Source organism: Ptychodera flava, chromosome 12, assembly GCF_041260155.1.
Source record: "Ptychodera flava strain L36383 chromosome 12, AS_Pfla_20210202, whole genome shotgun sequence".
Lineage (NCBI taxonomy): Eukaryota > Metazoa > Hemichordata > Enteropneusta > Ptychoderidae > Ptychodera > Ptychodera flava.
The window spans coordinates 38,139,210-38,161,980 of NC_091939.1; the positions used below are offsets into that span (position 1 = coordinate 38,139,210).

General features: G+C 35.4%; 2 protein-coding genes across 7 annotated transcripts; one reads left to right on the forward strand and one right to left on the reverse strand.

Moving 5' to 3' along the window:
- Nucleotides 1–230: 230 nt before the first annotated feature.
- Nucleotides 231–12,295, reverse strand: LOC139145803 (thioredoxin reductase 2, mitochondrial-like). 6 transcript variants are annotated; one of them, XM_070717184.1, is made up of 16 exons: nucleotides 12,160–12,295; nucleotides 10,211–10,282; nucleotides 9,850–9,906; nucleotides 9,157–9,301; nucleotides 8,726–8,800; nucleotides 8,109–8,187; nucleotides 7,848–7,910; nucleotides 7,256–7,326; nucleotides 6,603–6,714; nucleotides 5,860–6,034; nucleotides 5,057–5,187; nucleotides 4,636–4,731; nucleotides 3,418–3,510; nucleotides 2,719–2,790; nucleotides 2,478–2,575; nucleotides 231–2,069 (listed from the first exon to the last, which is right to left on the reverse strand). In XM_070717184.1, the coding sequence occupies exons 1-16, from the start codon at nucleotides 12,275–12,277 to the stop codon at nucleotides 1,946–1,948; spliced, it is 1,581 nt and encodes a 526-aa protein (XP_070573285.1). In that variant the 5' UTR covers nucleotides 12,278–12,295; the 3' UTR covers nucleotides 231–1,945. The 6 variants fall into 6 exon arrangements, with proteins under 6 accessions (XP_070573285.1, XP_070573286.1, XP_070573284.1 ...); XM_070717185.1 differs by having other exon boundaries at nucleotides 1,757–2,069; nucleotides 10,211–10,279; XM_070717183.1 differs by having other exon boundaries at nucleotides 1,757–2,069; nucleotides 9,814–9,906; nucleotides 10,211–10,279.
- An 18-nt stretch (nucleotides 12,296–12,313) lies between these two features.
- Nucleotides 12,314–22,196, forward strand: LOC139145804 (E3 ubiquitin-protein ligase RNFT2-like). The gene is made up of 8 exons (XM_070717188.1): nucleotides 12,314–12,770; nucleotides 13,472–13,548; nucleotides 16,429–16,529; nucleotides 17,083–17,236; nucleotides 19,104–19,250; nucleotides 20,367–20,432; nucleotides 20,742–20,846; nucleotides 21,594–22,196. Exons 1-8 carry the CDS (start codon nucleotides 12,431–12,433, stop codon nucleotides 21,723–21,725), a joined length of 1,122 nt encoding a protein of 373 aa, XP_070573289.1. The 5' UTR covers nucleotides 12,314–12,430; the 3' UTR covers nucleotides 21,726–22,196.
- Nucleotides 22,197–22,771: the final 575 nt, after the last annotated feature.

Consider the following 22,771-nt stretch of genomic DNA (forward strand, 5'->3'; position numbering starts at 1 on the left):
CCCATCTCACTCCTATTGAAGTTGAGAAGACTTATGTTTACAAAAATTTATGTTTATCAACAAAAAATCACGCACGCGCAGCACGACGACCACTGCGCTTTAAAACACCAATCTTCTATAACCTTCGAAGTGCCTGCACATTGGCCAGACTGACATCAATACCAAGGTTTAAATTTACCGCTGACATAAAGCATCTTGCATGTCAATTATGACAGGGTTTTGCAAATGGGTTCAACTTTAAAAAATACTTTATCAAAGTCACAAAGACCTAAATATTGTAAAGGACAATGATACATTGACTGCATTACTATGTACACACCCACAAAAGTGAGCACTACTAGTTTGTAAGAAGAATTTTGTGATTCAGAGTAAACTCTACATTTCAATCTGTTGGTGTGCTAATGCTACAGGTTGCCAGTAAAACCTAACCAGCAAGTGATTAACAAAGACGAAAGGTCCAAAATACTATCATTTCATGCAGACGTGCTGATGGATGTCTGAAGTGACAATATTCTGGCTTAGAAACAGTTCGATAGCAGCCATCCTATGAAATGACTTTTCAGCTACTACAATATTATTAATGTATTCTGTAACAACATTTTGACTTCCAAAAGAATGAATCAATGCACAGTAACTTGGGTTGTATTGAGTTGTAGAAAAAATTCTCAAAAAAAAAAATTCAAACAAGACCAACTCTACTCAGTAAAACTTTTTACAGAAAAGCAAAAACGTCTCATTTGTGCACGATTACAAGTACAAAACAACTATTCCGCTATCTCAATACAGGTTATGATAAATGATACATATCGCACAAAGATCAGTTCTACCTATTATTTCAACCTGAGAAAGGATTGTCTAATCTCATCACACATTGGACTACTTTTTCAATACACAGATACAGTTTGGTTAAAATAAGGTTTGCCAAGTTATCAAATCTACCCCACCTGGAACAGGTTTTAAAGGCAGATCATCATTTGCGGCAAAAATGGTATGCTTCACAAGTCAGTCATTTTAAATCACTCTGACTTACTGGTACACTGTTCATTGTATTTTGTAAAATAAAATATATATTACATTGCGCGTTCATTGCCAGCTTATCTACAATTTCCAAATTTTATTTGGAATTACTCTAATAGAATGATTAATAAATTCGCATCAAATGCCGCAAATCTTACTAGAGCAGTAGGTTGAAAGAAGACTTCTATTACAGTAATTTCCACTCCATGCATGTTTTCAAAACATGTAAACTCTAGTATTGGACGCGTCATATAGTTACTTGATTACAATCAGATATAAATAGACTTTTATGATACAAACATTGCACTATACTGTACTGCCCTACAGCTGCATGACAGTATTGCATCATCCACAAACTGATAAAGCTAATCTACAATAGTTGACTGAATAAATACTTCGCTCAAGATGAAATTCACGTGTCATCAGTCCACCCTGAACATCACTCAATTAATTATGCATATTTACACTTCATGCTGAATTATAGACTACACAGACAATTGATGGCTATTGACCATAGTCATACATGCAACCATGAAATAACACTAACTCTTGACTGGCTTGTGAAGCAACTCTTGTGAAAACAAAACATTCTATTACATCCCTGCCATACATGATACTTCAAGATACAATTGAAAGTTTCAAAGCCAAACCAGTAGATTTATCCACATTATCACCTACTCACTGCTTAAGAAAACTGACGTGGACTGAGATAAAATTGAAGTACAGCAACTATCAACTTTATCTTGGTCCAATACCATACAGAAATCACCTCTGTGATAAGATCTCAGAGTGATCAGTTGATGACAGTCTTGGTAGATGCCATAAGTCTTAAAGATGGTAGAGTTGATAACGGTTGACCATGGTACAATTATGAAATCCACTGGATGGTTTGGAGGTAACATGTATTGATCAGGGATGATATTTAACCTCAGCAACCAGTCACTGTCGGATCCAATCCGGACCGTTTTGTGATGTGAAGTTTCACTATTTCCTCAGCACATGTTGGATGAATTCCTATCGTTGATTGCATGGTATCAAGGGTTAAACCACATCTATGAAATAAACAGTAGGTAAATTTATGGAGTTTACTATTCATATAAAAATACGAAAGATAACTATGAATATGTGGAACGCCAGTTGGCAGATAACCATGTGTTGTGACCACAAAGTATTTCAAGTGAAGCGCCCTCTTGTACTCTGACTGGAGGATATGACCTATGACCTGGGAGCAATACCAATGTATGGTACAGTAGTTTCAGTTTCTGGCCACGGAGAGACAAAGTATTGTTCATGTATATTGTCATAATAATGAATATTTAAAAGAAGAAACAACTCCTTTTCTTCATTATCAAGTCCTACATGTTTGTGGTAGCGTTATTTGAAACATCTAATATCCATTGAGAAATATTTTTGAAGTCAAGTTATTATGATGCCCTTATTCAACAGTCAAACCAACTCACTTCATAGCTGCGGCAAATCCTTGGATCACTTCACCAGCATGAGGACCCAGAAAATGAAGTCCCAACACTTGCTGCGTTCCATCTCGTCTACATATCATCTGTAATGGATAAATTACAACTAAATGTATAATCTCATTGATTGTTCACAATTCTGACAAATTTGGGTAGTTCTGTAACACTCAGAGATGTAGATTGGTAAGATTAATTTAACAGTTGAATAATGAAATAGTAAATTACAAACCTTGATATAACACTGCTCAGCTGGTCTTTCAGCAACAGAATATTCCAATGGTTTGTAGAATGCATGATACACCTAAAATACATCATAAAGCATTGCTGAGATATTACAATGATTGAATAAGATGTTCAAAATGTTGAAGAATAATGTCCTGTATTTTGAAAAAAGCTGTGGAATCTGTCCATGTTGCAGTTGATATTCTTGACAAATTGTGTTACCAAATATACAATGAGAAAATGAGTTCCAAACTTCTGGAGAGGTCATTGGTGGAGTACGCAATTTACTTGGATCTCTCTGTTGTCTCTCACATCACTGATACAGCCAAAGGTGTGGTAATTTTTGACCATTTTGTTTCAGTGCTCTTTATTCTGTGTATCAATATATAATACCTACAGAGTGCACTTTCAAAAACATGTTGAAATATGCTGTTCTTTAGCTTGACAACACAGTGTACAAAGAGCGAGACAGAGTATTATTACTGTCAACAGACTTCATTTCATACAGAAATGTAAATGAATGAACCAACATATGTACAGATTGTGTTGACAAGCCAAATACTGGGTATTTCCACATGCTGAATGAGAGTTGATTAAGAATTGGTAAATTTGTACATAGATCAAAAATATTTACAAAAATAACAGTCACAGTCAAAACGCCAATGTATGCCAAAGCTGTAGGTCAGTAGGTCAGGATTCAGCTCACCTCTATGTTGTCTTCTCCAAATCTTCTGATTGCTGCGTCTTCAGATAAACCTACTGTACCATACTCTAATGGAGTGAACACTGTTGTAGGTACCTGAAAAATATCCAACAGCAGAGACGAGACCTTTGAATCAAGGAAATGGATAAAGATCGGAAGTTACAGTAACTTCTACCAATGATGACTCTGTGTGTACTTTACTTGACAGAAGTTTCACTCAATTAAACTATGGTTTCAGAATTTTGATTACCTGCTGCTTGACTCAATCAATGCATTTTGAATGCATTTGTAAATTACTTAGTTGGAGAGGTCACTGTCAGTGCTGTTTTTGCTGAATTGAAGCACCATATGGCAGTTTTCTTTTGTACACATTTTTACTGTAATGGTGTTGTATTGCATAGAACAAGTCATTAAAATACATCAGTAAAGGGAAGGGTACTGTATAAAGATTGGTGCAATAAATATTGTTGAGGAAGGACAAATTTGTTCAGATTTGCTTCAATTGTTTTACTTGTTCTTGTTTTGTGGAGGGACCGTGTTCTTGCCCTGCAATGACATACATCACTTGCTCTTATTTTAATTATCAAACATCATTAGCCGCATGTTGCACATTTAGTAACCACAATTGTTGCACCACTTCTATGGTTCTACATTTGCATGGACAGTATGGAAATGTCTTCAATCACCATGTGCTAAGGATCATTGCTACATTTTAATTACTTTCATCCTTATTTTAATGTCATCCTAGATCTTGAGACCCCCTTTGAAGAGATGTCACCACCATATATCAGCTTTCAACAATATTACATCATCAGGGTAGGTAGCCAGCACACTTGGTGTAAAAACCACCTAAAATGGATGTGTTCAATTTTATTGTGTAATTTGGAGATTTATTTTCCTGTGAATTTCCACGACAGACATTTTCATAAAAAGAGAAAACATGATACTGTGTTTCACCTATATTTGATACTTGAAAGTAGGATAGCTCCAGGATAAATCATACCTTTATAGGAAATTCTTATTCTCTTTTGACTGGAAGTAAATGTTTCATTGGTATGTTTTACTTTTGTCAACAACACACCAAAATTGTACACAGTTAAATCTTCTCATTCACAAAAGTAGTTCCTTCAAAATCACTGTATAGACTCTGCATGTCCGTTGAAAATACACATCTCCACACTATATGTAATGTAGTTTTGGCAAAATTCAATGAACACCTACCGTTGTGTAATCCATGTGGAGTTTACTATCACCAAAGAGTCTCTGTGCCAGTAGTTTTCCAGCTCTGATGGCCACCGGTGTCAACTCTTTACCACTCTGTCAATTAAACACATCATCAATGATTCTGACAGTGTGTCACAGACTTCCTGCTGAACACCACTCACTGCTACATCAAATTGTATGATACATAGAAATGCTGATGCCTACCTTGGCTGTACAGGTATGGCTCATTACATTATGATTGTCAAAGAAGTAGGGATCAAACAATGCTATATTTACTGCTCAAACTGAAACTCTTGTTTTGGTGAGATGTAGGAATCATATTCCTTCAATACAATATTGCCAGTTGTGTTGAAGGCAAAGTTCATAAAAGATCAAGATAGTCACATGATAACAAACAACAATGGATGACATATCTCACCTCCAGTATGTCACCAATTGCATAGATATGCGGTACTGTGCTTTGTTCATTTTCACCAATCACATAACCTTTTTCATTCACTTGTACAGATGTGTTCTCCAAGCCTATGTTCGATGTGATTGGATCTCTCCCTGAATGAAAGAATACAAAATATTGTCATAATACAAATTGTCATTGAATAGGCAAAACAATGGACCAGAAATTAACCCTGTACACTGGCACAGACTTGCAAACTGTAATCTGACTGTGACAATAATAATAATATTGGGTTCTTATATATAGCGCACATATCCACAAGTACATGTGCTCAAGGCTCTTTACAATTATTATTACCCCTGGTCACTGGACCTAATATGATACCACTCAACTCCCTGGGGAACAAACCACAGCTCACATGTGCAGCCAATAAGCGCAGCAGAGCTAAACACACACATTACAACCACTGTCCTACCAGGTACCCATCACTCCTGGGTGGGGAGGAGCAATGAGGAATAAAGTGCCTTGCTCAAGGACACAACACCATGGCCATGCCGGGGCTCGAACTCACCATCCTGTGATCGTGAGTCCACTGCTCTAGCCACTGGCCCATGATGCCTCCAGCAAGATATATTATTCCTACATACAAATTATATCTTGTTAAATTCATTTCAATCAAATGACAACAGTCAAGAGAAAAGCAACTACAAATACTGAAAATAGGTCAGAAATTTAACTTCCAAAACACACTGCATAAAATTTCAGTTTACTATCTAATGCATACAATTTATTTCTACAACCATGTTATGTCATATGTAAACACTTACCAATAGCCATCATGACAGTGTCAAAGACATCTTGATGAATTTCCTCAGTTTGTGTGTTTTGGTAAGTGACTACTATTTGTCCATTGTTATCCTTCTCAAGATTGATAGGAACACATGTCCACAGGAATGGAATACCCACGCCTTGCATGTGATCTGCCACCAAACCTGCCATTTGCTGAAAACAAATCGTGACCAATGTCTTAAACAGAGAATTGGATTGTCTACTTATCAGACTACATGAGTACTTTATGAACATAATGGATGGTAAAAATTGCAAGACACTACTCAATATTGCCTGAAACTACACCACCTTGTCTGACACTGCACTATGTTGTTTGAAACCACCTGATGTTGTCTGACACTGCACTATGTCTGACACTGCACTATGTTGTTTGAAACCACCTGATGTTGTCTGACACTGCACTATGTTTCTTTGAAACCACCTGATGTTGTGTGACACTACAAAATCATTTGTCAACAATACACTTTAGTGCATGTCTGTTTTCCTTCTTCCAATTTAAAATTTCTAGAAGCTCAATTGTTTTAGAAATACATAATATATTTTCAAATATTTAGTAAACAATTATTGATGTCTTCTAGTGTACAGAGCTGCTGCACTATGGTAAAACCATGAATTCAATTATGATGACACATGTATTAAAGTCTGCTGGAATGAGTAATTGACTGAAAAACTGACTGATTTATTGATAAGCTGGTAGTAATAATGATAAATACCAAATTACCCTGTCAAAGCCTCTTAAAGCAATGGATCGAACCATTAGAGATGTTGGAAAACCAAGACCATGAAGAAAGCCGGCACACTCCAATGCCACATAGCTTGCACCAATCACTAAACTGTTCAAGAGATAAAGATCATGATCTTAACTTATATCTGACAACTGTAAATCAAACTTAATGATGAATTTTTCAGATGCATTGGCGCTCCATATTTATAACAATCTCATAATTACAGCAAAATGATTTATCTATTTAATGAAAATGAAAAACAGGAAACCATCATTTGTGATGTACTTGCTTCAAGTCAAACAAAACTACTACCTACAATAAAAATTGTAATGGAGCAAGATCCTAGAGACAAATTGCTGTAAATGGATTAAAATACTACCATTAGTTACCAATACCATTATTAAGAACTGTAACTGAGAAAACTGTTGGATAAATACTGTAATCTTTCATTGTTGTTATCGATAAGGCCTCTTGCAGTACAGAAACCAATCGGAAGTTTCAATATTATCCATACAATCTAAGATACTTTTTATATAATTTACAATTGATTTTGACAAACATGATAAATGTTACAACCATTTAAACATTGATAAATGAATGCATATATACACCATGTCGCAAAAGCATTATGGTATTTTCATAAACTTACGTTTTACCAGGAGGTTTCTGCAGTGAAAAGATATCATCACTACTGATGGAAAATTCCTGTGCTCCAGGAACCTAAAAGACAAGAATTGATGGTTAATTGACTTGATGTGACACATAGAAACTGTCAATGTTTACCATACATCCCCCTACTGCTGTGTTTATGTTGAAATTACCTGAGATACTTCACTGAGTTAAACTACCGTACAATTCCTAATTGAAGATGCAGCATTGATGGATGCCCCATTCTGACTTTGCAATTTTTTGTTTGACCGACTTTTGGGTTTTCCAATACCATCGTAGCCTTCTTTTAGCGGTCCAAATCAAAAAGGAGGTCAACCACAACGACCGACTCAAGTGGACAAGTAGCAAGCATCTTTCTTGCAGGAACCACAAACAGTATTGAAAAGTTTTTAACTCTTTTAGAGTTTTTTCAATCATTGTACTGAACAATACATTGGCTAAAGTCTAGGTTTTAAAATAATAAATTCATTACTTCAATGTTACATATGAAAAAGATATTTTATATTCAGAAACTTTTACTTTGACCACTGTAGACAAAGTGATTTACCACATTACAGAAAAATAAATTTTACCTCCACTGGGTACCTGGGTCTCATACCAGTTGCTATGACAACATTTGCTGCTGTTATTACTTTCTGCAAGAAAATATCATTGAAATTTGTTGATAAGTCCACCATTAAACAAGTTTACTTAAAACGATCAAAACATTTACTTAATCTTTGAGAAACAATGACACAATATCAGACATAAGGCAGATATATAGATCAGACATTATCTCATATTCACTAATTCAGAAAGAAATTCTGCCAAATTTTCTAATAAATAATATTTACCTCTTTACCATTTGCCATAACTGCTTTAATTCTGTGTTCATCAAGGAAAGAACCTTTAGCATTCAAATATTCCACTCTCCTGGATAATTGGAAAAAAGATAAGACATTTGGTTTATTCTTGATTAAAGTTGTATCACCAATACTAAACTTCACAAAGGATCATATGTAGAAGGAATTCATAAAAGTTAAAACATGGCAAGAAAACAATAGTTTGTCAGTCTATTTACAGTCTTGGTAGATTGTGTAGTAAAATGAATTCAAATGATACTCAACAACTCTAACATTCATTGTATGCCATTATTTTTCATTTTTATTTTGAAAGATGGAGAAGCTCTTTGAGTGACAATATATTCATTAATCTATATTCAGTTATATGCATGTGTAAAAGCAATATTAAATGTTCTGCAGCTAAGTTGTACCATATGACTGTGACAATGATTTGTTTGCCTATTACAACCACAGCAAAAACATTTAACTTGGAAATACCGGTACTATGTAACACTATAGACAGTAGAGATACTGTCTATGGTCACACTTGGATTTTTGTTTCGTTTGTTTGGAATTTACCGTATAGTAGATTAAAACAGGATTACAAAGAGTATGGCTACATTAATTACTTGTCTTTGAGTTGAACTCTGTGTCCCCAGTTTAGTGACTTCACATGATTTTGCACTCCTTCAATAAGTTTCTCCCTGGAATAAAAAATGAAACAAAGTCACAGTATGTGTTCAGAATCAGGCCTTGAATTCATGTTCCAAATGTAATTCCCTTCAAAATGGGAATACTGTATGCAGGAATGGGCTTTATCTTCCAATTATGTTATCATCTGCCAAACTAAAGTACCTCTGAGGGACTTCTGTTATCATCTGCTAAACCAAGTACCTCTGTAGGCTCTGAGGGACTGTGGTCAAACACTGAGAATCATATGTGTGTACCGGTAACTCACGTATTATGCTCAATGTCAAGAGCTGTACTGAGAGAAAATCAAGAAACCAAGCTATGTTTGCATAAATAATGCATACATTTAAACATGGCACCGAATACTTACCAAGTAATATCATGATTTCCATCAATATTCCAGCCGTATTTCTTAGCATCATGTACAGCTTCACCTAGTAATGATGCCTGATGCATCAGTTTCTTTGGTATACAACCAACATTGACACATGTTCCACCTAAACCCCATTTTGTACCTGAAGTAAAAATAACATGATAAAATCGATGAAGCTAGTAGTAAAATTACTTTTCATCGAAACATAAATTCTGTCTTTTTTCTTTGCTTAATGGCATTTTTACACTAGAATGGTGCATCTCTTAATTATTTTTGACAATCACAGACATTTTAAACTCCCTGGAAAGTCACTTCTCATCGAAATTGGTCAGAGTGTCTTGAAGCAATTGGCTGAACACCTTGCTCAATCTGAAAATTCATCCCAAGTCATTTCTCTATTATCTAATACACTTCGAGTGATTGCTTTGTGTTTTATTTATCATAGTGAAGATAATAAAAAGATACCCGAGGGATACCTAGGGCAGCAGGGAGAAGTAATGAGGGAAAACTGAATAATCTTTGTTAAACAGCTCCAATTTGAAATCTAATTTTGTAACATTATAGTATTTATACAATCTGCTTGGTAAATATTTCTGTGCTGCAGAAAATCCACTTTGGTATAATTACCATGTTGAAGGAGGAGGATGTACATACCTTGAGGTGAAGGGTGAAGGAGGAGGATGTACATACCTTGAGGTGAAGGGTCAACATAGTCCATCACCAATACTTTCTTATCAAACTGGGCAGCTTCAGCCATTACAGACAAAATGAAAAATATGCAAAATTTATATGATATAATTCACATTCTGCATATATACAAAGATGATGGATTTCCAAAATGAATAATTTGCCAAAAGTCTTGAGGTACATAATTATTTCCAAAAAACAAAGACATTTTGGGTTTAAAATTGTGAAAATTCATCACTTGTACACATAGCGTGAATTATTATTATTATTACCCAGAAAGTTTCACATTTCACTACAGGTAATCTTGGCTTCGATTTACTGAGCACTGTATAGTGGTGCTAATGAGTTATTGAACACCACTTACCTTCTTTGGAACATGCTAGACCGCCTGACCCTCCTCCAATGACCACCAGGTCATAGTCATAGTTACTTGCTGCTGAAAGTCAACAATATGACCATTAGCAATTGTTTTATGTCATGATTAGTAATATCAATAGTAACCTTTTCACATTGTGATTTGTTCATTCTTTACACTATGCATGGCTGATAAGTTATTGAAATTGTTACTGCAGCCATTCATTGTTACTTTTTAATGACTTTAATTTCATATTTTCTGTACATTTTTGAAAAATTGAATGATTTTCATCAATGCTTCTTGATCTATTAACATAACACTTGATGTGAAATTCCTAAGTTTTCAAAAACTGTTTCATTTCCCTTTTTGCAACTTGCAGCCCTGTCCACAGGCGCTCAGGGTTTTGTGGAGGGACTACTAGTATACAAACAACCATGAGAAAATGAGCGACAAAAAACGATGAATACAAGGGAAATCTGCCATTTATGGGCTCAGCCAGTTACAGGCTCGGCCAGTTTGAGTATCGACCAATCAGATTATACGATATACTGTTTAATTTTTGTAAGTTCCTGCCAAAGTGATAATGACCAAGCAATCTCAATGTAATGCATTAGCATAATGTACTTTGCCACCTTCCTAGAAGTATACATTCATACAATCCTAACTCCACGATGACTACAGCTGATCAGCTTCCAGTCACCTCAACCCCTGACCGTTTTGAAAACGTCAGCCCTGGTCACCTCAACCCCTCCATCCTAGTCACCTCGACCCCTCATACCTTTCCTTTGGTAGTCAGTTTTGTTTGATGCTCATAGTGCTTTGAAGGGTTTTAGTGGAAGCTCAGTAACGCCGGGAGTGAATGCACCATGTGCTAAAAACCTCCATGGCCAAGCTTAGGCAGATGCATTGTATTGTTGTACACAGCTAATTATTACCACGTACGCACAGGTGCTGGGCCATTGGGCCTGCATTTTGCGTATCAAAATGTTGAAATTATTGTTTTGAAGAAAGCAGATTTTCTCACAGAAACACCATCAATTCTTGCAGGCAAGTCCCATGATATATTTTGTTGTCATATCATGGGAAAACTGTGATGAGGTCGAAGTGACTAGGGTACCGGGGTCGAGATGACCACAACCAGCAACAAGAGGGTGTGAATTACTCAGGTTTGAAACAGACAGGGGGTCGAGGTGACCTGCTCCCTGGCCAATCTACTAGTATATGTGTTCAGGGTGGGCTGCTGCGCGTGAAGCATGTGCTGATAAAGGATTTTGTATTTCATGAGAAAGTGAATGCAATCATAATATCCTGTCCGAAATCGCCAATGCAGGCACTCGCCGACGTCACTTGATACCATAGCGCTACGAGTATGGCGACAGTGTCCGGGTTTGGCTACCCCCTGAGTTGGGAGGTGGCGCAGCCTCTCCATACTCGTACGGCTATTGATACCACAGCCACACCCAGCCTATTGCCTTGTGCTGTAGAACATGGTACAGTCGAACTGCTGATGAAGAAAACATTACAGACATTGTCCAGTCCTAGTATAGGACTTGATCCAAATATGGTTACAGATCGGCGCATAAATTAATCAAATTTATTGGGTTTAATTTGGTTTTATCATGTCACGGCCCGTGATCATATGTTACGTGTACGATTTAGAATAACGAATCCCTACTTTCTGTATGATCGGTGCCCGTATTTACCTAACGCAGGTCCGTAGACCTACCACTCCCTTCGATATCTACTGTTGAAGAGTGGCTTTACTCCAAAACAACACGCAGCAGCCAAAAGATTGGTACGACTACATACAGACCCGCATGCAGATTGTGTTTACAAATTACATGAACGGATGGGATAGCGGGATTTGACTTGCGCATTGTGCAACCCTATCGGTGTAGACTTCGTTGCTGTATTGACCATTTGAAAACTGTAGATTGTTAGATAATTGGCTGTTTTACCTGTGGAGTATCGATGTCTTTGCAAGAGCTGCGAAAAATGGCCATTTCTGTGGACATTTCGGGAAATATTTGAGAATTTTGTGAGGCAGGCCCGGCATATTATCATGGGGGCAGCCATATTTAGTTGTCTGTCTGTTTGTTATTTGGTTTCCTGTTTCTTACGTCATTCTTGAGCGATCATGGAGGACGCATCGTGACGTGGGACTAGTATGTGTTTTGATCCCATGGAAATATATGGAGTTTCTGGGCTACAGTTGTAAAAATTTGTAGTATGGAGGCCAATTTGGAGCCAAGTTCAAGCAGAAACATTGGTGGAATAGTTCGTGGAATTATACCTAACCTTCCGACGATAGATTCAACGTTACAGGTTTTAGGACAAAGTCAGAATGTTGCAGAGTCAGAAAACATGGACGCTGTTATCATCGACGTACCCGGAAGTAACGAGCAAGACGAAAACGACAATACTAGGGGTGGACAACAGAATGGAGCGGGTGCCCCAGGCGGACCTAGATCAAGCTTAGCAGACTTACGAATTGCCGCGTCATGGGCGGAAAAAACTATTCCGTTTCTGATTGTTTTACTTTTGAAAGTCATCGTTGATCACAGACTAGGTGAGTACGTTGAAGCATGAAGTTGAACCAACGTCAAGTAGTCTACTGTACCCTGCTATGATGGTGTGCGGGGTACATATGTTTACAGTTTAGTTGCAGTATCCGTTTCAAGTGTTTTCGTACACAGAAATGCAAAGACAATCGAGGGCAGTGAACAGTACAATAAAAGTAAACAGTCCCCTTTATTATTTTTTTAGTTACTTTGGTACAATCACAATACACTATACTATAGACTATTTTGATGTTTATTGGGACTGTGCACAATCATCACCTGTTGTGAGCATTTTTCATACATGCAATCTACTATGTAGTATTTCTGCTAATGTGTCAAAATCAAATGCACAGTTTTTGACTCTTATCTGAAAAAAACTTCAAGTTGCCATTGTGGATACAATTTGTATCTAGCATACAGCCTCAACAAACATCGATCGAAGTTGGATGCACAATTTGAATGGACATACTACACAGTTAATCATACCATAGTTCCAGAATTGTCATATCTTACAAAAGTTGACATGACAAAATATGACAGTAATTATGTATTGTCATATGAATGTCATATATTACAGAAATGCTGATAAAGCACTTCAAAAAATATTAGGAATACAATATCTTTTTAACTGTGAAAATTATATCATAATTTGTAACCTTCTTACCGCTAATTATATGCTTCACTCACCCTGTCTTTTGTCTTTTTTCAGGTCTTATTGTTTTAATTGGTTTATTTGGAACATTTATTCACTACAATGGTAGTTTAAAAAGACAAGTTGCTCTGAAGGTAAATTCTAGAAACATCATTGACACTGTACTGATTAAATAGCAATTTAATTAACCTGTAGTCAGTGTTATTATACTGGCAATGGTGCAGACAATTGCTCAACAGGTCACTCTGAAACATACTATGATCACCTTCAAAGCATCGACAATTGGTAATTTGGGCTTTAATGTTTGCGTTGAATTCATTACTTTCCATAAAGCCATGTGCATATCTGTGTAGGTTTCATTTCATCAGAAGTGAAAGAATTTTCTTCAACCTCTCAAAACTCTATCACGGAAAAAATAATATAATTCATAATTGTGTTAACAAAATAATACATAATATAATTCATAGAAATCAGGATACTGCCCGTGATCGCTAGAAATATCACTGCTCAGCATTTTCTGGCGGTAATGTAATATTGGAATTTTGGATTTTTATTTATTGGCTGAACAATTTTTGTCAAGACAGCGTTTTGCACGAGGATATAGCTTTTCTCCGGAGCATATAAAACTTAATTGATACCAATTGAATAGGTCTCTTCTGTTAGTATGAGGAAACTGGTAACTTGACCATAATGAAAGCAAAATGCATTTGCATATTAACATATCATTAAAGTGAATATCACAAAGAAAAGGTTGTAAAGTCTGTAGTTGAAGGGAAAATTCATGAAAAATAGAGTATAGATAGAAAATAGAAAAATAGATCCAAGCCAAATTAAAAGCGAAGTTAGGGTATTGTGGTGTAGTGAGAAACACTCAAAGGCAAATATTATATTTAAACTGGTCTTAGACTATTGAACTGCATAATGTCTGTGAACTATAATAACATAATAAATATTATGTTAAAAAAAACAAGTAACAGTTTCACATTCACTGTGATATACTTGGTGATGGTCCAGTTATACTCACAACAATTGCACAAAACATCCTCACAACTATTTTACAGTCCCTTGTCGTGTACAAAGCACATTATGTTGACTGAGGGCTGAAGAGTGAATCTAGTGTACAGTTGTTTTGGAAACAGTTCTCTGGAACTGTAAACGGCACTAAGCTGCAGTTCAACCTAGTCTTCAGACGTGTGGCTGGTATTTTTAGCATTGGACTTAAAGCCCTGTGCGGACTTAATCCAAAAATCTAGCAACATATTTATATAACGATTGCAATTTCAAAGGAGAACAAAAGACAGAAACACCTTATAATCTTCTTAACACCATAGTTAATCGCGATCCTTGGCCTTTTCGACCCGGGGTTTAAGGTGGTTGGAAAGGCTAGAGCGTCAGTTATAAATTTCAACAAAACTATTAAAATATAAAAGTAGTCAACATTCTCTGTGGAATAAAAAAAAACTAGACATTTGGGCACAAAGGCATTGCAGAGTTATAGCCTGTTAAAACTTCTGAAAAACTGACCAAATAAGAAGAAGTTGGGGAGTCCTTAGTGTATTAACTATGGTAGAGGTCCCCTAGCTTTTAATAAAATGTTTGAAAAGGGAAAGTCATTATTCGCTATTTTTCAGGAAAGTTTGACAAGGCGGTGCTGTTATTCAGAGTGAGTGACTGCTATTGTAATGCATTTTTAGATTCTTTGAGTGTCAAAGAGGTGTCAAAAGTGAGATTAACCCAAAAAAATGCTCTATGACTTCAAAAGAGGGGTGCAAATATGGCTTGTTTTCAACATTTTTGACAGAATAACAGTTTTGCTACATAATTGTATACCAATTTAATCCAACTTTGAAATGGATATGGACATGGAATTTTTACAGCCTATTAACAAGGTTACAGATAAGATTTGTACGGCACAATTTTCCTGTATTTGAAGTACTTTTCGAAAAATCACATTTTGAAATTTGAAAGAATTTTTAATAATTTTTTGATATATAAACCCATGTAAAATCATAAAAACAAATTTTATTTACAAATCCTGCCGTACAAATCTTACAATGAATAGTGTCAACATATTTATAACTAATTTGGTAATATTAATACTATCCAATTATTATTAAATTCAAATATGTAAAAAAAATATGAAAAATTAAATTTTAATATTTACTGGTGTCATATTTCAAAATCATGGCTGCAAATATACAATTTTTATATTCTTTGGAGAAAATATTAACTAAGGGAGTTATCCTGAAAATTTGAACTAAATATCTTGATTCTAACACTTGAAATTTGACATTAACTCTGAGAAAAGAATTGGTGCAAAATAGCCTTTCCAACCCCCTTAAGTTGACATATAACTCTAGCCGCACTAACTTTGCTCTCTGTGACTATATGTAGTACAGCACATGTATAAACAATAGATCAGCCGTCAGCAAACAGTGTTATCACTGACAACAGAGACAATATTGATAACATTGGTATACAATAAAAATCTACCTCTGCCTTTTATTGCTAGTAACTTCCCACAATGTTTCTGTCCAGCTCAGTTACATCTTACTTGCAAACTTGATGCTGGCTGGCAGCACACCAACCAGCAACTATGGCTGCTGTACATCACCCCGTAAAGTCAATGTATGCTAACAGAAAAGTAATTCAATTTTCAAAGAAAATAACAAGACCTTGATAATCTTTTTTACAAACAAATGAGGAAGTGCAGTTGATTAATAGATAAATATTTATGATTTTAATGAGGATCAGGTGAAAATAAAATAACAGCTTGAGTGTAATGTAATTGATGTTAGTTTCTTACATGCAGTGATAACACATAAATACTAAAATAGACTTTGTTATTGCATGCAAAAATTGTAATTGTATGTAAGCATGATATCTACGTCATCTCACTTTTGCAACATTTTCATAACTTTGGTAAAAGCTGGGTTTTTTCCCAGGAATTCTAGAAGAATCTGAAATGAAATTTCTTGTCAAAGTTCTTACATTTGTTTATGTTTCATTTTCAGGAAAAAAGACGCCTATCCACACTGATTCTAATGATGGCATTTTTACCTTTAAATATATTTTTCATTTACTATGTGTTTGATGAGCAACATCTTCAAAACTGGTAAGCACATTTAAGTTTGAGATGATAGTCTTGTTCATAATAAGTTACACAGTAGGGAAGAAAATCAATGTCAGATGTCTGGTTATTTGTAATCAGAAAGTGACAATCAAATTCTTTGTAGAAATGTATTCTTTCCATGCATAACAAGATTTATTTGTTTTTTATTTATTTCTTTGTTTTGTTTATTTGGCTTAATTTTTACTGTAAATCCTGGGATATTGATTGAGACTTTAGTTAATCAATGTTTCTCTCTAGTGTATAGTATACCGTAATACAACGTCTCCTCCCAATCTTGATTTTGGAAAATGATAATTAATTTATGTGATGAACAATACAAATTATCTATTGTATTGTTTGGATCAGGAAGATACTAGTCTCCATATAATTAATACCTACATGAAAACATTTCCAATTTAAAATGGAGATCTGCAAGACAATCCATATTAAAACACATTAATCATGGAAATACAATAATGCCTTTGTAAATTTAAAGCAATATCTTACAACTTATAACAATCAAGTTATCTTTACCCTGTGTTTTTATACTTTTCAGCTTGCTGTTTATGAAGCCAGATTTTGATGAGATTAACCTGTGGGATCTCCTATGGATCATCGGTATAACAGATTATATTATTAAATTTATCAGTATAGCTGCAAAGTGTTTTATTGCAATGACTCCACGAACACTAATTGGCTTCAAAAGGAGGGTAAGTCATCCTGATGCTTGCTAGTTTTATTCAATTCTGCTTGTCTAGTGAGTAATATGATACAACTCCATGGTGTGAGACTGTGAGAGTGAAGACAAGCCATATACTCAATTATTTGCACTAGGACTTATGGTATATTCTGCAGCTGTCTCCTCACCAGTATCTAGTGAGTGCAGGAACAGCAGAATATGCCACTTCCAAATACCTTGAGTGCAGCGTGCTTGCAGTCTCACCATAGCATTGAGAGCAAGATGGGGTGTGGCCTCATTAACCAAGTGAACTATAAAAATATTTGAAAAGGAGCAGACGATTTTTCACTTGACAGATATGACTGACATGTATGCTATTGGTCTTCAATACAGATCATTCAATAGATACACTGGACAAAACATATTTATTACATTGAATATTTATGTTAAAACCTCAACATGATAGTGGTAGACTAAACAAATCATTATGAGTGAGTCATGCTGACAGCTAATTAAGTTGAAATATACCGTGTGTTGGATGAATAACTTTAGGGATAGACTATCTCAGTAGTCAGTTAGGAATCAGGTTGAATTGACATTCCTGAAGAACATAACAATATTAGTAGCAGCAAAGTTTTATATGTGTTGTAAAGATAATTTTGACTTTGATATAATATAACTGAGCAAATTGACCACACATATCAGATAATTTAGAAGCTCCAGCTGCATATGATTGTCCAATTGTCACTTGAACAGTATCAATGCTTTTTTTTTTGTTTTCACATAATCTGAAGGGGGTAGGGTTTTGGAGCTGACAGAACAGGGCCCAAGAATGTTTAGTGCACGTATTGCAAGTCAAAATATCTATTCAGAAATGCTATGTCACTAATTCTGTCACCAACAGAACACTGTGATATGTTATGTTATGACAGTACATTTACTTACAGAAGTACCATTGCAATGCATGAACATACTTTCCCTTGTCTAAAATTGCTCAGAACATCTTGTATTGACAGCGTCATTAATATTTTGAATATCACAGAATTGAATGGAAAATTATTATATGGCATTTCCCTTTTATATGATATGGCAATAATTAGCTTAGACTTGAAAACTGAACTTAAAGTCAGTGTTTTATTATATGATGACCGTGTTGTTACAGGAAGGCACACTAGACCATATGTGAAAAACCTGATCGGAAAACCACCTAGAAATGTTAAATGTATTTGATACAGCTGTGCCAATTACAATATCTCTTCTATGAAGAATACTTTTCGTCTCAAGAAATTTGTCCTTAATGTGTAACAGTTTGAAAATGTTAATGATTGAATTCCTAAATATGACTTTTACATTAAAAAAGTATAAATAAGGTTGATCCAGTGACCAAAATACACATTTGATGTAAATGACAATTAACTATTTCTACAAAAAACAACACTATTATTTAATAAATGTGAAAATTTGCAAAGAAAGCAATGGTGAACTGTTTCAGAACAATGGTAAAGCCACCTTCAAATTTGATAGTGAACATGAAAAATGTGCAAATGTCTGTTAAAATTCTCAAAACTCTTCTGTCAAAAGTAGTCTCCATATTGGGAGAAATTCTTCTGATCAGGGATCATTTTTTCTTTCAATCAGGAGAAATTTGACCAGATTTTCTCCCATTTTGTCCAGTGTACCTTACTGTGCTATGCAGAAATCAATGTGTGTACATAGATTACTGAGAACTGCAAGATCTAAATAATCAATGGCAGAAAATAATTCAGCTTATGTCATTCATACTCCATACATACCTTTCTGGAGAAGTTTATCCTAAAAGACAAATTAATGACTTTGGATATACATGTCATTTTGTACATTTGTTTTTATATTCTTGATACCATTTTCACTTTTTTCAGGGGAAATACTATCTGTTGATTGAATTAACATCACAATTGTACAGATTATTAACACCAGTACCTATATGGTGTGCATACCTACGTGACGATACCTATTCACACTGGATTATAGGATACAGTCTGGTTTTCATCTACATCCTGGCAAAGGTAAGGCTGAACACGTACATGCAGATACATTTTTATTGCCATACCTTCATACAGGACATGGTGCATGAAAGGTTATCAAAATAGTTCAATCAAGCCACAACAAAGTTTAACATTTATAATTAAATGTATACTCTTCTCAATGAAAATGAAACAAAAGTGAATCCATACATTCACTTTTAAATGACTCGATCTTGGTATCACCATGGCCAGTGCTATTTATGTCAGACAAAAGTGTTACCTTCCAGTTTCCTTTAGACAGTGTTGCAGCCCTTGCAACAATGTCCCCAAAATCGAACTCTTCGTCCCGCATTCTCGCATCATGCGGGTCTTCTCAGGTGCACTCATGAGTCGACTGTAATATCGGATACTGACAATGACCTTTCTTTTGCATGATAAAATGTTTATATTTTCATACTTTTGGAGCTGTGATAAGAAGTAGTTGAAACACTGCACTTGATATTATTACATGTAACTAGCTTGTAGTCCAACTGAGCTCTGTGATTGGTGGCAGATACAGTATATACTAGCTGCTACAATTACTTGCCTGTAATTCAAGGATAGTGAAGCAGTTCTGGTAGCTTGAATTTTGTTTTAGGAAACTAATTTGTTACAAAATAATACGAGATTTGATTAACAACTGGCACATGTTGTCCCAAAATATGCAAAATGTCCCCAAAAATAAACATTAGGGGAACATAGTGTCCCCTGGTTTAAAATTCCTGGCTGCAACACTGCTTTAGACACTGTGTGTTTCATTTCTACTTCTGTTACTAAGGAGGAAACAGTACCTCCAAGTTTTACAAGCATACATTGACACTGAAAGCTTCGCTTCAAATCAAAGTGATACATATTAAACAATTAAACTCTAGAATCTGGTTACCACAACTTTCCCAGAAGAGAATGATTTATGTAATAACTCTAATATCTTGTAGAGGGATGGTATACATGATTGTATATGATCAGTCAGCTAGCATGCTACCATGGTGACCAATCTTTCATCGGTAGAATTTGCCTACCCTGATGTTTAACAAAAGGACACAATTTTATATCATTATCTCTAAATTAATTGATGAGGTAATGCTATTAATTCCCTGGAATGTGACTTGTTCCTTACAGGTCCGTACTGTTTTTCAAAAGCTTGGAGAAGTTGGAAAAGCATGGAAAAATCTTTTTACTGATGTTGTGAGTACATAGAGTGTATTGATTTAAGAGCAAACCTTATTAATAAATCTGTATATGGTTTATTGTGACAAGCGCCAGTGTTGTCACTGAGTACATCCATTGTAGAGCAGTTATGTACCCATGGGGCAATGGCTCCCTTGTCAAAGGTATATCACCAGTACTGATGCCATATCATTCCATCATTGACACAGATAGACCAGTGGTACTCTTGATAATATGATACTGAGACATTGCTTTACAAGACACCCTATGTTGCTACAGATATTTACTATACTTACAGAATGTGAATTTTGCCCTTTCTCTGTTTAGCACTATGGAAACCCACCAAGCAAAGAACAGATATTAGCTGCAGGTAGTTCATGTCCCATTTGCCAAGAAGATTATGCCCAGCCAGTCATGTTACATACATGCAAGGTGAGTTTGTATGTTCAATCACAGTCCTTTCATACACGTGTGTAGAGGGACTGTGGTTTAATGTTTATATCTACACAGTATGTGATGTTGAAAGAAATTTTACAAAGTTCAAGCAAACTTTGCTCTACAAAAGTACAGTATTTTAATAGTGCAGTCGATTTCAAACTTCAGTAGAATTAACAGCTCTCTTGCATTTTGTGATATTTAACATCTCCAAACCCTGTGCAAATGAAATTGAACTCATGTACTATGATTGGTAACTCAGCTGTATTTTATGGAAGATTTATTGTCTAGTTATTGTCAATGTAAGAAGATAGAGAATTACATACCTGTTTTCAGAATGAGGAATTTGATGACGATGTGCATTTTAAGGTTTTGAGTATTGGTAAGGAGAAGAAAAAAACAACTTATTTCAAAACAGATTTAGCAGTGAAAAGTAATGTACAATTAATGCTGACCTAGAGCATGAACCTATGGCAACTTTAGTTGGATCCAAAACCATCATTACCAATAGTGATTGTGGACGTGGTTTACAGAGAATTAGGGTAGACTGGTTAAAGGGACATATTACTGTAGATTTTAATTGATTTCAAGATTTATTTGAAAGTCAAATGACTTGCCGTTTGTTTCTGTATAAACAAAAAGTTGACATCAACCAGAAAAGGATGATTGATAAAATAGCTTTGAATCAAATACCACATTTTGTTCAAAATTAAGCCATATTTCTGTATTTTGATCATTTTACAGCACATATTTTGTGAAGAGTGTGTGTCAATATGGTTTGACAGAGAGAGGACATGTCCAATGTGCAGAGCTAAAATTGCAGAGGATCCATCCTGGAAAGATGGCGCCACCGCTGCATACATGCAACTCTACTGAACATCCTACATCACATGGTTAACAGTATGCACAACTTGGAATACCTGACCATGCATGAAAAGAATACCTGACCTGTCATGAAATTTTGAAGTTGAAAGGTCAAATCTCCAGTAGCTATTTAATCTTGTAGTATGGTCATTTTTGTTGACACTGTCATTTTTCTTTCTCCCATTAATACAAACCTGCAGTGTGTGAATCTGTCAGCAATTATAAAGGTTAGAATTGAATAAGTACAGGTTTAGTTCACAATAGACTCTATTGATTGATATTTCATGATTCTATAATGCAGGGGTGACAAGAAGGTAATAGTCCTGGCTTCAGCAGATATTATTGTATAGCCCTCCACTTCCCTAAGTTTAAATACAATTTTGTAATGTAACTTTTTCAGTTTTCTTCCCCCGTTGCTGTTGAGGTTTTCTTGATGAGTGTTGATCTTTGACTCAGACAGTTTATTTGATAGTTACATGTTATGCTCAACGGAAAGTAGACGATGAGATTAAATGATACCTTACTCAATTACTAATTTACATCAGACACTTTATTTCTAAAACTACACTAGTACCTCACAATATTGCTTGCGAGCGGCAAGTTCTCAAAGACAAGAATAACAAATACCAGACCTAAATGATTCCTTAACATAACAGTCGCTTGCCTGCTTCTCTGCTGACATGAGTGCCTTATCTTTTTCCACTGGTTTATTGCCGTAATCTTATACCACGATATTAATTACACAGCAACAAAAAGACAACTGTAGTTCTTGCTGAAATAAACGTCATCGCCGGGGTAGACCGGCCGACATTGTTGAGACACTGCTCAGTAAGTGTCAAGTAGATTGGATTTTTCAATCTTTAAAATCATGACTTCTGCTTTTGCCAATTTTCATTTTCTTTGACACTAAAATGCCTTAAAACAGATTACCCCTAATTCTTTGTATGAAAATGCCTCGACCTAACCCCCCTAATTCTTTGTAAAACAGGTCCACACTTACGATTGATAACATGGGTACTTTGCCAAACCATGGTGGTGAAAATGTTACAATCAACTGC

What these genes read in the sequence shown, in the direction of transcription:
- LOC139145803 (XM_070717182.1), bottom strand. Translation starts at nt 12,277, where the DNA reads ATGGCTGCCCCCATGATAATATGCCGGGCCTGCCTCACAAAATTCTCA. An exon ending in GGAAATCATGATATTACTTG is followed by an intron (nt 8,801 to 9,156) that starts GTAAGTATTCGG and finishes TTTTTATTCCAG; the next exon opens with GGAGAAACTTATTGAAGGAG. An exon ending in TTGGAGAAGACAACATAGAG is followed by an intron (nt 2,791 to 3,417) that starts GTGAGCTGAATC and finishes GATGTATTTTAG; the next exon opens with GTGTATCATGCATTCTACAA.
- LOC139145804 (XM_070717188.1), top strand. Translation starts at nt 12,431, where the DNA reads ATGGAGGCCAATTTGGAGCCAAGTTCAAGCAGAAACATTGGTGGAATA. An exon ending in AAAATCTTTTTACTGATGTT is followed by an intron (nt 20,433 to 20,741) that starts GTGAGTACATAG and finishes TTCTCTGTTTAG; the next exon opens with CACTATGGAAACCCACCAAG. An exon ending in TCATGTTACATACATGCAAG is followed by an intron (nt 20,847 to 21,593) that starts GTGAGTTTGTAT and finishes ATCATTTTACAG; the next exon opens with CACATATTTTGTGAAGAGTG.